The sequence below is a fragment of the Typopeltis vanoorti genome, chromosome 7 (assembly GCF_054136105.1).
Source record: "Typopeltis vanoorti isolate ZY-2024b chromosome 7, IOZ_Tvanoo_1.0, whole genome shotgun sequence".
Classification (NCBI taxonomy): Eukaryota; Metazoa; Arthropoda; class Arachnida; order Uropygi; family Thelyphonidae; genus Typopeltis; species Typopeltis vanoorti.
This window is the reverse complement of record NC_143555.1, coordinates 49,920,188-49,936,573: the sequence shown is the minus strand read 5'-3', so window position 1 is coordinate 49,936,573 and position 16,386 is coordinate 49,920,188. Positions and strand designations below refer to the sequence as shown.

The window sequence follows — 16,386 nt, the reverse complement described above, 5'->3', positions numbered from 1 at the left end:
AGATGACAACCTTAATATGAAGGTTGAAATGTCAAGTAATTAGTATATTTTAAAAATATTACTTTGACACTTTTCACAATCTCTCTAATTTTGTCATAATGAATGCTGATCACTCTGTGACAATGAAGGAAAGATTTAATAATTCATAATGGTATCTTATGTAATCTCTCTCTATCTCTCTCTCTCTATACACACACACACACACAAACACACTAGGGGGCTCTGGCACCTACGACACCCCTCCCCCCACGAGTTCCGGGCTGGTAAGCCAGTTCTCCTTCAATTCTGATGACATGAGACAACAATGTGTTTGTCTCATGAAGGCAAACACATTGTTGGACATTTCAAAACAACGAAGAGACAAAAAACGTGACATAAAAAACGTTTCAAATTTTGGCTTATCTCTTTATATATATAGAATAGATTCAAGGTGTGCGGTGCTCATCCACCGAATAGCAATATCAGGGATATTATACATTTGCATTTACTCTCATTAAAGACTCCCCTAATTGTTTCCAGCCTTTGCATGATTCCTAAAAGTAAACACAATATACTAATGCTTAAAGAGGGCACTTTTCGATGCGTAAACATTGCATCACATTCATGTTAATAGCCTGGGTGTGCGTTCAAAATACATACACCTTTGAGCCCTTTGAAAGATGTTCAGAAGGTGCAGCAGGTCAGATTCTTAGCATTCTAGTAGTTTTAAACCACTCAGAAGGCGAGATAGGATGAGCTCTGAGACAATAGTACCTAGAGGTTGTCAGGGTAATTGGTGTGTATTTTTTTAAAATACGCACCAATCCAATTGAACGTTGTCATTTGTTATGAGTTGCTGTTTTTGTTTTCCGAGTTTCATCTGTTTTGCATGCATCATGTGTGAACTGACGTGGTAGGCAAGTTTTTATATATAATATAAACAAGTTTTTAATATACATATAATTTTCGATAAATTTATAACTTTTTTGCCCATATTTACAGAAACAACATTGTAGTAGAAGGAGGTAAGCTTTGTCCTCCTCTTCCAAATTTTACACTTTTGAGTAATTCAAATATACCAACCAAGTATAGTGTTCTTCAGTGTTGTTTTCTAATATACAGTATATTGAAAAACACATTTTCTCCTGCTCTGCGCAGATTTGGTTATAGTTAATTGATAATTAAAGTATTCAAAGTTATCCTATTATTAATTGCATTAGACCAATTAAGATAAGCACTGGTGTGCTGTACACTCAACCAAAATATGCATGCAACGCCACCAATATATATATATATATATATATATATATATATATATATACAATGTAGCCTGGCAGACTAGGGGTCACTCTCATACCATCTCATAGCAGTACCATGTATAAGCAAGTGGTTAGGCAGAAAGAAAAAATCTGTAATGATGTTTCTTGAAGTTCCATGAGTTGTATTCATTGGAGAAAATTGTATGGGAAAGGTTTTTCCAAAGCACTAGGATAGATGGGAATGGGATGAAGGAAAAAGATAAGTTATTCCAGTAGATTTGGAGTGTTACTGTATAGATGTTGACCAGTGGGTGGAGTTGTTACATGATAGCCAGTTCACTAGTGCAGTGCCCATTGAGGTACTTGTAAAAAAGACATAATGCAGAAACTAAGTGTCAATGAGAAAACATGTGGAGGAGAGTCCATGAGAGAGCGATCATCTGTCAACTGGATAGACAGAGAATCTCTACTTTGCAATGAACAGCATCAGTTTACTAAGGGAAGATCGTGTTTCAGCAACTTGCTCACTTTCTGTAATAATGCTACCATTGACTTAGACAAAGGGAATGGATACAACATGATACTTGTGGATTTTGCTAAGGGTTTTTAACAGAATATGGCATAGAAGACCCATAAATTGGAGAATATGGTATTAGATTATGAAATATTAGCATGGATAAGAGAATGGCTGACTTACAGATATCAAAAAAGTGGTATACAGGGGATGTGCATCTGCAAGACTTTAAGTAACCAGTGGTGTACCACAAGGATCAGTTGTTGGTTCATTGTTATTCAATCTATATGTTAATGACAAAGGATTTGACAGGTGATATATGACTGTTTGCTGATGATGCAAAGATACGTAGGGTAATCAGGACTGCTGCTCATATGCAGTTAAAGAATGATGTGGATAGGCTGGAATTGTGAAGTAAATGTGAAGTCATGCACCTTGGTGTGATTAGATAACCAGTGTTGTATTGGGATTATGCTAGAAGAAACTGATCAGGCTGTGGCTCTTGGAGTTTTAATAGATAGGAAATTGAAGTTCAAGGGCCATATAGCGAATATTGCAAATACAACTCAGGATAGTTGTGATGCTGAAATGATCTTACATATAAAGATAAGGAAGTCATTTTGCCTTTTACAAGTCTTTGATAAGACTTCACTTGGACCATTGTTCACAGGCCTGGTCTCTTTGTTTCCATGGTGATTCTGATACAATGGAGATTGAGAATGTGTTAAAAATGATATCAGGATTATGGAATACTGATTATGAAGACAGATTGAGAATTTGTAGACTGCAGACACTAGCAAACAGGAGGAGGGGTGATATAATTGAGATTTACAAAAATCCTTATACAGGATTTCATTAGATGGAATTTTTCATTTTATGGTGGGTGGGGAAAGGATGAGAGGGCATCCTGGAAGTTAAGAATGAATGCTGTCAAGAAGGGGTGAGAGCTAGATTTTTCTCTCATAGAGTGGTGTGTGATTGGAATGGATTGACATTGGATGTTGTGTAAGTAGTGTGAATGAATTCAAGACCAAGTATGACAGCTGGTGTGGGTAGTATGCAGCTTCTCTTGATGATTCCTTCACTCCCTGGAGGTGTCTCTTAATAATAATAATTGCCTTCTTCTGAATACGGTGGAGCATCTTTAGGGAGGTTATGGGTGACCCACTCCAAATGCAAAAACATTATTCTAAAATTAGATAGATTTCATTAGATATTAGATAACATTAGAATTCGTATGGTTGGTTCTGGTTTAATAATTACATTCTGTTGGTATTTGCCATGGGTCCTTCTAGAGAATGATATATTTCTTTATAAAAATAAAGTGTTTTAAATTAAATTGCACTTGCTAGAAATCTGGTGTTTGTAATCATTTTAGTGGTCTTTATTTAGTTTATTTAATTGTTAAATGTTGTAAAGTAATACCTGTTGTTTGTTGCTAACAACAGTATATCAGATGTTATTAACTTCTGCTTACTGTCTGTTTGAATAAGTGCATATGCCTGGCAACAGGATTTGTAGAAGTGTTGGTAACCAACCAGATAAAGAACAGAGGCTTTGTTTTTGAAAGTATGTATAATATGTCTATAATACATAACAAGGTGTCTCTGAAAGATTAATGGTCTAATTAAATGGTTTCTAAAAAGAAATTTTAAAGTCATTGAACATTTGTGGTTTAAGCTGATAAAGAGTACAATTTGTTTAGCTAAGTCCCAAATTGCCAGCCCATCCTCGTTTGTTCAGTACCCAATAGATACCTACTAATGGGGGTATACCACATGAAGAGTGATGTGGAGGTCTCTTTCCAGTTACTTCACATTTACAGTTCTTTTACAGTCGACTTGTATAGGTGAGTCTAGTAAACTATAGACTCGGCTATACAAATATTATTGAAGAAAATTTGAAGCAGTTTGAAAACATGAACCAAATCTTGGCATCTCAGTGGCAAACTGAAAAAGACTGATTGATTCAGCTAGAGAGGTATATGACGAAGTTGTCTGTAAGGATAGAAAAATAAGAACTCCATATGGACACAAGAAGTTTAAAAAAAAAAAAACATTTCTGGAAAAGAAGAAAGCATACCAAAAGTTCGTAGTAAATAAGTGGGCAGATGTCCTAAAAGAATACAGAGAAAAATTTAAGAGAGAGAGATTTCAGTAAGAATATAGAAAATAAATATCAGAAGATGGCAAAATGTTCTGGAGGCTATTGAAGATGTTTAGAAATGGAGGAAAGAATACTGTAAAAGGAATCAAAGATGATAAGGCAGCATGAAAACTGAAATTAAGGATATCCTGGATGTCTGGAGTAATTGGTTTGAAAGACTGTTTAACAAAGCAAACAAGCAGTGACAGAACCATACTAGAACATTTTCAAGAGGAATGTGAAGAGGAGTACATATCAATACTGAGGTACAAAAAAAAAGCCATCAAAATCTTGAAATACAGAAAATGAGCTAGAATAGATGATATTCAACCAGAAATGCCTAAATATGGAGGTATAAAAGTTTTGCAGTGGTTACACTGCATAATTCAGAGGTCCTGGTCAAATTCTAGATGGTCTTCAACCATCTAGAATTTGACCTGGTCTACAGGTCAAATTCTAGATGGTTGAAGTAGAGCTCTAATAGTTCCCATCTATAAAAAAGAGAATGAAGCTGATTGCGAATTACAGAGGAATTTCTCTACTAAATGTTCCAGGTAAGATTTATGCAAGCATACTTGAAAAGAAGTTGAGAAATATTGTGGAAGAGAAACGTGGGGAAGAACAAGCTAGTTTCAGGCCAAATAGAAGTTGTTGCGATCTGATTTTCAATTTACGACAAATGGTCGAGAAATTATGGATATATCAGAAGGATAACTACTTAAGTTTTGTAGATCTAGGTGCCCAGAGAAAAACTTTTCAAAACATTACAATTATATGGGGTAAATGGAACATTATATGGAGTAATAATATATTGTCTATATTTAAGTTTTAAATCAGCAGTTAGAATTGAAGGAAATACAGGAAGATGGTTTGGTGTAAAATCAGGGGTAAGACAAGGATGCACATTATCTCCACTCTTATTCATCATCTATATGGATTGCATTGAAAGAAAGTGGCATTAAAGTGATATCAAAATGAGAGATATCAAACTTAGCTTTTTACCTTATGGAGATGATGTTGTACTCCTAAACATCCATTGCAAGTCTCCTTGATTCTTTAGCTAAATTGAATAAAATCTGTAACAAATTTGGCATGAAAATCAGCAATGAAAAGACCCAAACTATGCTTTCTATGCTTCTGCCTATTTTCATAGACAGAAGCATAGCAAATTTCAGCTGCATTCTGAATGGAGATCTTGTAGAACAATTAAAATATCTCAGCTATTTATACATAGCTTTTAGTGAAGATGACAAGTTAAATCTGGAAAGGTTAGCAAAACAAGTGTTTGATGCCAAGCTGGCAGGAAAGAAACCCAGAAGAAGAAGACCAAGGTGTAAGTGGATTGACTTAGAAGCACAAAATATTAAATATGACAATATTGGAGTGTTGAAAAGTAATAGACTAATTTAGAAGAAAATTGTGGGTAGGAGATTAATAATAATGTAAACTTAATTATGTTGTGCTGTCATAGTAGCCTGAATACTCCTTGAGGGTACATATCAGGAAATTGACTATGATAATGAAGTCATTGATTCAATCAGAAATGAATTCTTGTGATTTTTCACGGAGGTACATTAATATTAAATTGTTGTAGCGTTTCATCAAATTTGTTTATCAGTAGGAAAGGTAACATGATAACATTACAGTCAGAATTGCCAAAGGGAGATCAAACATCTGCAGTGTATTTGAAGGAAGAGTTGGTAATGGAAAGATCCAGGGTGTTGGGAGAAATTTGAGGATTATCTGGTATTTTGGTAGATAGGTGAATAATTTGTTAGATCATGACAGATAACAAATTGTTCAGCTTTCCTTCTAGCTTGGTAGGGTGAAGGGTGGAGCCAGTTTGAATTAGTAGCATTTAAGTCTTCAATGAAAATAATCTCATGGTTTGGGTAATTAAGTTGTGTATCGACTTCGTGTGTGTGTGTGTGTATATATATATATATATTTGTTCAATATAGGGTATGTAGTACCACAGATGGACAGGAAGGTGAGGAGATAGAAGGAACTGGTAACATTGGATTTGAAGATCTGTGAGATCATAGGTTCTTACTTTTTGAGAAATACATGATGGAGAGAGAGAGAGAGAGAGAGAATAATCTTCCAAAAGACAGCTGTAGAAAGATTGGATGAAGAGGAGGGAAAAAAAATCTTCTATGAGTTTGAGGTTGAACTGTGAACAAGTATTCTAGCTGCCATATGTTTTAATAGATGTAGAAAAGAAAATTGGAAAATTATCAATGTCAATTCTGCTGAACAGTATTCATGGGGATACTTGTAGAAAATACAAATAGCAAAACAATGTGTGAAAGAGAGCAGGGTGAATTAGTGAGAGATACATCATTATTAAACCTAATTGCTCTGTTTTAAGTCAAGCATTTATATGAAGCTTTTAGTGGCACCAGCCCAAATGTGAGAACAGGATCTGTTTATGCCGAAAGATTTGATATGGGAGTAATCCCAAGTATAAAAATCTCATCCTTTCTATAGATTTGTAACTTGTAATTAGTTTACGGAATTAACAACGCATATAAAGTATATTAATTAAAGGTAACTTTAATAAATAACTTCTATATTTCGGCAACGTCACGTTGCCATCTTCAGGAACATAAAGATATGGTATATGCACGCAGGCACTAACAAAAGCAAATGAGGAAGAAAGCAAGAAACTAATATTGTTCCTAAAGTCCTAATGGTGCCCTCTGGTGGGCTAATTTGGTTGACTTGGCAGTTGGACTGAAGTTCTCAAAATGTAAGTCTCCCAAATTTGGGGTAGTTTCATGCACCCAAATTTGTTGAGGTTAGGAACGTTTTTTAGAGCTGCTGAAGATTCCTTGAATAATCTCTCGTATTTAAACTTGCTGCGGTGTATTATTTTTGTTTTCTTCCAATTCCTAAAACGCTGCCGGGATAACAAGGTAATCCCTAATTGTGTCAAATTGAAGCACCGTTTTACTTCACAGAAAGCTCTGCGCATTTATAATCGCACTAGCTTCACCCTGTTAAGAGAACAAATTACCGCGATGCGTGTTCTCCTTGCCGACGTAAACAAAACCGTAGGGGCACTAGAGAAAGAGCTTTCGAATACACTCGGCCATGATCTTTGGACAATACTTTATGACGTCTCATGTGCATCGGCAAGAAAAGAGTTCGAAAAAATACGAAGTCGGCACTTGAAAAAATACGAAAACCTGACAAAGAATTCTACTTCCTTACCACAGCCGCCACTCAACACAGTAGTCAACCTCTCGTCTGTAGTTTTAAAGCCTGAGGCACTCACCACAGTTGCACGTGGTCACAATTTTGCCCTAGCTCCTATAAGAATACCTGCCGAAGATATCATGATCCAAATAGAACATGGATTCGCAATCTGCCTAACCATATCACCAACAACGTCAGACTGGATGTAGTCGGTATTCTCACTAAAGCCAAACCTCCAAAAACCAACCTATCCAAAGACGAATATGCAGCCCTACAAGAAATGAAGAATAACAAAAAAATAGTAATCACCAAAGCGGATAAGGGAAACGCCACTGTGGTGCTAAATCAAAAGGACTACAAAGGTAAGCTTAATGCTTTAGTACTAGACTGTACTACTTACCTCCCTATTGAATATAATCCTACCAGCTCTCAGATTAGAACTCTCCACAGACTCCTTAAGAATGTCACTTCTTGGCCTGTGGAAGTCACTAACAAACTAAAACCTTATAACTCTAGACCCCCCCCCCCCCCGATTATATGGACTCCCAAAAATACATAAACAAAATGTGCCATTACGTCCCATAGTGGATGGCATTGATTCCCCCACATATAAATTAGCCAAACATTTAGCCAGAACGCTCACACACTATACTGGCAACACGCCATCACACATAAAAAAACTCAGCCCACTTTAAAGCCAGTGTAGAAAACCTCTCACTCCAACACACTGACATAATGGTCAGTTTTGACATCTCCTCCCTATTCACTAATGTCCCACTCAAAGAAACCCTAGAGCTCATCCAAGCCAAGTTTCCTCCCGATATCTCCCGATAAGGAAAGTTCTGCAAACAGATAGAGGGGACAGCCATGGGTTCACCACTTTCTCCACCCTTGGCAAATTTCTTTATGGAGACCTTTGAAGAGAAAGCCTTAAACTCTGCCCCACAAAAACCCACTATTTGGCTTCGTTACGTGGATGATGCGTTTGCTATTTGGCCACATGGCTCAGACTCACTCCACTCCTTCCTAACACACTTAAACAACCAACACCCCAGAGTCCAGTTCACCTTAGAAAAAGAGGAAAACAACACCCTCCACTTCCTAGGCACTTTAATCACCCACCAACTTGATGGATCTTTGGTTTTCTCTGTTTACAGAAAACCCACCCATACTGGCAGATACATTCACCAGCAAACCCCCCCCCCCACTCACAACAATATGGGGTTATAAAAACACTATATAACAGGGCAAAATTAATCTGCTCTGGACAAGGCCCTAACTACTGAACTAAACCACATCCTCAACACTTTCTTAGCCAATGGCTATAACCCCAAAAAAAATCCAAAAAATACTCAAACCAGTAAACCACAACTCCCCCCCCTCCCTCCACAATAAAGATTACACCAAATCTATCACCATCCCCTACATCCAGGGCACCTCTGAGAAAATAACCAATATCCTCAGAAAATATGACCTTACTTCCTGTTACAGACCATATAAAAAGTTGGCATCCCTTATCCGCTCTACCAAAGATCAACCACTTCCCCTAGACCTACCTGGTGTATACCAGGTCCCTTGCAGCTGCAAATTGTCCTACTTTGGCCAAACAGGCAGAACAACAAATATCAGGATTTCAGAACACAAAGACTACATCCGGTTTCACTAGTACAGCCGCTCTGGGCTGGCAGACCATACCTTAGATACCCACCACAGAATTTGTTGGAAGAAAACAAAAATAATACACCGCAGCAAGTTTAAATACGAGAGATTATTCAAGGAATCTAAAAAACGTTCCTAACCTCAACAAATTTGGGTGCATGAAACTACCCCAAATTTGAGAGACTTACATTTTGAGAACTTCAGCCCAACTGCCAAGTCAACCAAATTAGCCCACCAGAGGGCACCATTAGGACTTTAGGAACAATATTAGTTTCTTGCTTTCTTCCTCATTTGCTTTTGTTAGTGCCTGCGTGCACATACCATATCTTTATGTTCCTGAAGATGGCAACGTGACGTTGCCGAAATATAGAAGTTATTTATTAAAGTTACCTTTAATTAATATACTTTATGTGTTGTTAATTCCGTAAACTAATTACCAGTTATGTATGACCAACGTATAAGCCTTGCTACTAGAATATAGATTTGTGTTATCAAAAATAAGATGGTTAGAAAAGATTTTTTTTTTCTTTTCTTTTTTTTTTAAATTTAAGAAATAGAATTGTATTTAACAGAGTTAGGACCCCATTGAAGAATGGTTTAGTGATCAGAATTTAGGATTGTACAAGTTGATGTGCTGGAAGTTTTGGTGATCTTCATAGTGTAAGACTTGTCAAGTAAGACAAAGAAGTGCAAAGTACTGTTATCAATAAAAGTATGTGTTGGAGTTGCAGTCAAATGGAGACTGGTTGATATACAGGAGGAAGATGGGTGGGCAAAAGAACAGAGTTTTGTGGAACACTAGTATTAGTTGCAGAGTTAGATGGAAATCCACAATCACATATAACATTCATCCAGACAGAAAGCCAGCAATCCAGTTACAGAAGTTGGAAGACAAACCATATGATGAAAACTTGCTTAATCTGCCTTTGTGCCTTTATTTTGATCATATGCCTTAGAGATGCTCTTAAGCGATGTAAAAGACAACCACTTGAGATTCTCCTAACTTGTCCTTGGCATTTGTCCAAAGGTAAGAAAAGCAGGAAGATCAACAGTGGCAGAATCCATATCAGTAATTGTTTTATTAGGTAAGAGACATGAAAATAGTGAAGTTAATGTGGTAATGGTTTTCTCCATTACTTTAGGAAGAAGTGAAGTGAGTCAAATTGGATGGTAATTAGATGGCCAAGATTTTTGCCTGTCTTAGGAATGGGTTTGAATATTGGCTAATTTCATCAGGATAGATACCAGTGTTGCAAGAGAGCATTAAAAGACAGCATAGAACAGGAGCCAACTGTGAAGCACAAAATTTCAGCATTATTGGGAAAATGCCATCAGGATCATGAGACTTATTGGTGTCCAGTGTGGATGAGATTCTTCTGATCATTGTCTAGTGAAGAATCAAAAGCGACATAGAATGTTCTATGTTAGGAGTGATAGGAGAACAATTGCTGAATGAGAATTTTGCCAAACAAAATACAGTAGTATCTCGCTAATCCGAACCCTCCAGTAATCCGAACTGTGGTTTGAAAGGGAAAAAAAAGTTTTATTTATTACGTATTATTATTTTGTGTACAATTCTTTTTATTTAATAATTATTATTTTAACTATTATTATTTATTTTATTATTATTACAGTACAGAAAACCTTAGGAATAAAGCACAAATGGATTAGAAAAAGAGGACTACGAGACTGGAACAAAGAAATAGAAAATATAATAAAAACCAAAAAGGACAGTTACCAGAAATGGCTAAATTCCAAAACAATAGAAGCAGAAATAGAGTATAAAAGAAATAGTGCAATTGCAAAACGAGAAGTAAGGAAAAAACATAGAGAAAGATGGAACAATTTCGTAACAGAACTAGAACAGGATTTATTTAAACCACAACCCAAAACCTATAAAGTAATAAAATACATGAATAAAGCAATAAAAGAAAAGATAAAAATACAAACAATAGATTTAGAAAAATGGGTGACCTATTTCCAAAATCTCTGGACAGATGAGAACAATGAATTAAAATTTTATAAGACAAAGAATGACCTAATAGAAAATATCACAATGTTAGAACTGAAAAATATAATAAAGAAGATGAAAAATAGGAAAACGCCAGGAGAAGACAATATAAATATAGAACTATACAAAAATGCAGGTGAAAAATTTAATGAAAGACTTTTGAAATTTTTTAATATGGTTTGGATGTCCAGAAAAACTCCTAACTCTTGGAAAAAAGCACAGGTCATCCCAATCTATAAAAAAGGAAATAAAGACAATTGCAATAATTACAGGGGAATTAGCCTGCTGAATACAGGATATAAAATATATGCAGGATATTAAAAGAGAAACTAAGCAGCATTGTAGAAAACAAATTACTAGAAGAACAAAATGGCTTCTGAAAAGGCCGATCCTGCATAGATCCAATTTTTACTTTAAAATTATTAATAGAAAAGAGAAGAGAATTTCAAAAAGAAACACATGTGGCGTTTATTGATTATGAAAAAGCGTTTGACAAAATTAGTAGACAAAAATTGTTTAAAATATTAACCAATTTAAGCATACCAAACCAACTTTTACAATCTATTCAAGAAATATATACAGGAAATAAAATAGCAGTTAAATTAGAACACACCTCAGAATGGAAAGATATATCAAGAGGAGTACGACAAGGATGTACCCCTCTCACCTCTGCTTTTCAATATATATATAAATGAAATATTAACAATCTGGAAACAGCATAACCCATTTGGTATACAAATGACCCCGCAAATGAAGATAGATACACTACTATTTGCAGATGATCAAATAGTATATTAGCTACATCAGAAGATGACTTACAAGGATCATTAAAATCATTAAATGATATCTCAAAGCAATATAATATGACAATATCTAAAGAAAAAACAAAAATAATGGCATTCAAAGGAGAAAACCCAATAAGAAGTAAAATAGTGATAGAAAGTAAAATACTAGAACAAGTAAACACTTTCAGATACTTGGGATGTGATCTATCATACAAAGAAGAAAGAGACATAGAACACTAAAATATTAAACTTTGTTAAAGTAAATGGCATAATGAATAATATATTTAAGCCATCCCTGGTACAAAAACACACTAGAATCAGACTATATAATGTCTTGTCAAAACCAACTCTACTATACGGAAGCGAAACATGGACCATGAAAAGGAAAGATGAAAAACGAATTCAAACAGCAGAAATGAAGTTCCTCAAAAAAACAGCTGGATATACCAAGTGGGACCACAAAACAAATGAAGAAATCTTATAATCCCTAAAAATAAAACCAATTAATTACTACATAAGACAGTATAAACAAAAATGGCTAGAACATTTAAATCGAATGGACAACAGCAGACTACCAAAAATATTATACAGATACAAAATAAGTGGAAAAAGAAGAATTGAAAGACCAAGAAAGAGATGGCATGAGACCGGAGCAGGCCACATGGCCTATATTCCATGTTAGGAAGAAGAAGAAGACAGTACAGTATTTTTTTTATATATACTGTCGATTGTATGGTCATACTGTAGGCCTATTTTGATTTATTGTGTGTTCACGCTTGCTTTTTTTTATACTGTACAGTACGTACTGTATTGTCGGCATGAATCACCGCTGTCGAGCGTCATGAAAAAACTTTGGCCTTCTAGAATTTATGAAGATAACTGCGGTGATACACAAAAAGCGGAAATTCAAAACGTGCATAATTTGGTTAGAATTATAAATCACTGTTGAAATTTCACAAACAGAGGTTACGGAATGGATCAGAGGTAGAACCGAAAGTGAATTCGAAATCAAATCAGATGCTGAAATTATAAATATGACGCTACAGAATGAATTAGCAGATGATGATGACGATAAAGAATTCGAAGAAAAAAAAAAGTAAAACATGAAGAAGCAGTTTACATTTTTAATGTGTATAGTAAGCAGAATGATACACCATTCCCCAAAATTTTATTGCTAATGCAGCTCCAAGAAGAAGCATTCGAAAAAAGTTCAACTTCCAAGAAGCAAAAGAAAAAGAAAATCAGTAACTTTTTTTACAAAGAAATAAAAAAAAAATTTTTTTTGTGTTATTTTGTGAAACATTTTTTTTTTTTGTGTGTTGTGTACAAGAAAGTGATATTTTTTACGCAAATTAAGTTATGTACTGAACTATGCAATTTTATTAAATCAGAACCCTCAACAATCCAGATACATACAAACTAAATTTTTAATTAAAATAAACTTGTGTACTGTATTATTTTTTAAGTTTCATATTACAGGACGGTAGCATTTTTTCTATCAGTTAATTCATTTATTTACAGAATTAAATTGATGTATCATTAGAATCTGATTATTTTTGTCTTAAACGCTAGTTATTGTTGCTTCTTGGGGGAAAATTCGCTAATCCGAACGAGCTCGGTTTTTATTAGTTCGGATTAGCGAGATACCACTATTGAAAAATTATTTGTTTAGTGAATTAGAAAATTGAGAAACACTGCTCATGAGGTGGATTTTGTAACACGACACCGTGTTGTGTGGACTTTTATTTTTTGCAAATTACTAAATAATCAAATAAGTGATTGGTTGAAAGATAAAATATGGTTGCAATTCTGTTTTCTTTAAAGCTGGCTGGCACATAAGTCACTTAAAAAGAACTTAATATTGAATCGATGATTGTTCATCTCATCTCATCTTCCTTTTACTCTCTTTTACTTTGCGGTGTCAAGGGTTTATTAATCAACGGACCTCAAACCATTCACAGGATAAGGTGGTCAGCCCTATGCCCTGGTGTATCCTATGTCCGTAGTGTTGAGTTCTCAAAGGCCAGTTTGCCTGCTAGCGGGATGAAAAATCTCAGGATAAACTGGGAGGAAAACCCAACTGCTGAGGAAGATCCTTTAGCTCCTCACGTCTCTGACAGGAATTGAACCTAGGACACTCCTTCCCCAGGCATATGGTTGCGAAGCGCATAACTACTAGGCTAACTGCGCGGATATGATTGTTTATACTATTTATAATTAAGTTTATGATGAATAAGAGAGGTTTATGTATATAAATGTGGTGCAAAAACATTTCAAGAGAACACTTTCATGAGATGGATTTTTGTATCATGACTCAATGTTGTATAGCCTTTGATTTTTTTTTTTCATATGATGCTAAAAATATCATTTAGAATTGTTTTTCATATTTGTTTCTTTCTTACAAAATTTAGATTGTAAATTTTACATATTCTCTAATTTATCTGTTGAAATATATCACCAATTGAAATTTCTCTCTCTTTAGGTTCTGCTATTGAAAGTAGTTTGAAACAGTTTGCTGAGAGACGTACTGATATCTTTGGATCTGGAGATGAAGAAACTGCAATTGGGAAAAAGGTTTTGCTTTTATACAATATATGTGTATATAGAATTATTACAGAGGAACTTTGAAATATTTATTGCAAAAAATACAAAATAACAATCCCATTGCTCATTCGGTTTTGACAATATCCTTTGGTTTGAATGTCTTGGCTTCGAATCCAATCTCAGACGTGAAGAACCTTCATCGGGTTTTTTGATTGAAAACGAGTTAGATAATCGTATGCAGGTAGCAGGGTTTTTCATCCTTGAAACGCAGATTTTTCATCTGATAAATCAGCCAGAAGAGAATGTAGTTAATAGCCATAATATACTATGCAGATAGAATTAACTTCCCTGTCAGAGTATTAATTAGGTTTCAAAGGAGCCAGGTTACTTGTCTGTGATAGGCCATAGAGCCTAACAAACAATGGAAAAAATCCAAAATACTTATTGGGGGGGGGTGGAGAATATATATGCTATAGTAACTCATCCACAAGAAATTCACTTAACTCCAGCCTTATCTACCATGTGGATTTTTTTTATTATGTCAGCAAATTGTAATCATGAACAGAAAATGAATTATATGTTGTGGTTTCATCAATCTTAGATCTGTGATTATTGTACAGAGATGGTTTCAAAGAGAATTTAATGTGGACATTGCTGTCTAGACTTTATTTCATGATAAGGAGAAATAGCCACACAAATCATGGATAGAATTCTGAAGTCAACAGCGAGTGTTGTTGAGAATCACAGATGTCACCAGTCAGCTTTATAGATGATCTTATGAAAGCTACTTAAAAGCAATAACGAATTATCATGCCTATCAAATCTCTAAATACAATAACTACCACAACTTGAAGGAAAAAAAACATCTTCGCAACACATTTCGAGTACAACATGATTCCTTCCCATTCTTATCATCAAATGATTATCATTAAGAAACTATCTGATTTGTGTGTTATGTTGGACTGGTGCTGGATTCCCACATCTTCTTCTGTATCTTAATCAGTTAGTTGTTTTTTTTTTTTTTTTTTGGTGGGGGGTGTATGTACCACCAATTCTGGCAAGTCTTGATGATTAAAAGAAAGAATCACGATTACAAACTGAAAGAATTCAACATGGCTGTGTTATGTAATATATGTGTGAAGAAATTGCCATTATATTTGCATACTCTATAAATGTGGTAAATGGCACTACAGATGGTCACAGTAATAATGGCAAATGAAGTTCATGTTGAATGAAACACTCACATTAAAAATTTGTAAACTTCTTAATGGCTAGTTTCAGTCCTCTGTCTTTGATTTTCAGTAGTATCTTAAGTCTTTAGAGGGAGAGAGAGAGTTTGCACATATCTTATCTTGATCTTTTTTTCATCATCATCATCAAATTCCTCACATGTATACTCAAGGGGTGTACAGGATATGATAGTACTATATGAAAAATTTACATCATTCCTAACTTCCTATCTACAATTTTCCTCCAAATCAGTCTGTTAATTGTCAAGACTCCAACATTATCAGATCTTATATTTCTGTCGTCTAAGGCACTTTGTACTTTATCAATCCACCTATATCTTGGTCTTCCTATAAGTCATTTTCCTGCCAACCAGAGAACACTTGTTTTGCTAATCTTTCCTCGCCCATTCTGTTTAATTTAACTAACCATACCGCCTGAGATTAGCTCTGCTAACGCATTCCTGGATGGTGACAATGTCAATTTTTCCTAATATCCTCGTTTTTGATAAGATATTGCCATTGATGCCATCTGTTCACGCCTCTAATCTTTCTCAGGACTCTCATATCTGCGGTTTCTAATCTTTGGTCAAGTGTTTTACTTCTGACCCAGATCTCAGATCCATAAGTTAAAACTGATTTGAACACTGTCTTGTATACAGCTAATTTAGTGTTCTGACTAATTTCTCTCTTATTCCATATAAATTTATTCAGTTGACTTCCTACCATACCAGCTTTGTTGATTCTGTTGTCTATTTCCATATTTAATTTACCATCTTCACTGAAAATCATGCCTAAGTAGCTGAAATGTTTTACTTGTTCCACAGTTTCTCTGTTCACAATGCAGTTGACAATTTCAACGATTCTACCTATTTTCATTGTCTTTGTCTTTTTATTGCTGACCTTCATACCATATCTATTACAACAGATATTCAATTTAGTCAGGGAATCTTGCAAACTTGTAGCGGATTTATTTAGAAGTATAACATCGTCCGCATAAAGCAAAGAGCTGACATTAACATCTTCAATTTTGATATCATGTTTAATACCACTTTCCTTCATA

The 16,386-nt window shown here is 34.9% G+C and overlaps 1 protein-coding gene across 1 annotated transcript in view; it reads left to right on the top strand.

Moving 5' to 3' along the window:
• Sf3a1 (splicing factor 3a subunit 1) overlaps positions 1-16,386 on the top strand; it is a 265,118-nt gene that overhangs the window by 194,268 nt on the left and 54,464 nt on the right. Inside the window, exon 15 of the mRNA XM_090395253.1 lies at positions 14,036-14,127. Coding sequence (XP_090251379.1) covers positions 14,036-14,127 — 92 coding nt within the window. The remainder of the gene's footprint in view (positions 1-14,035; positions 14,128-16,386) is intronic.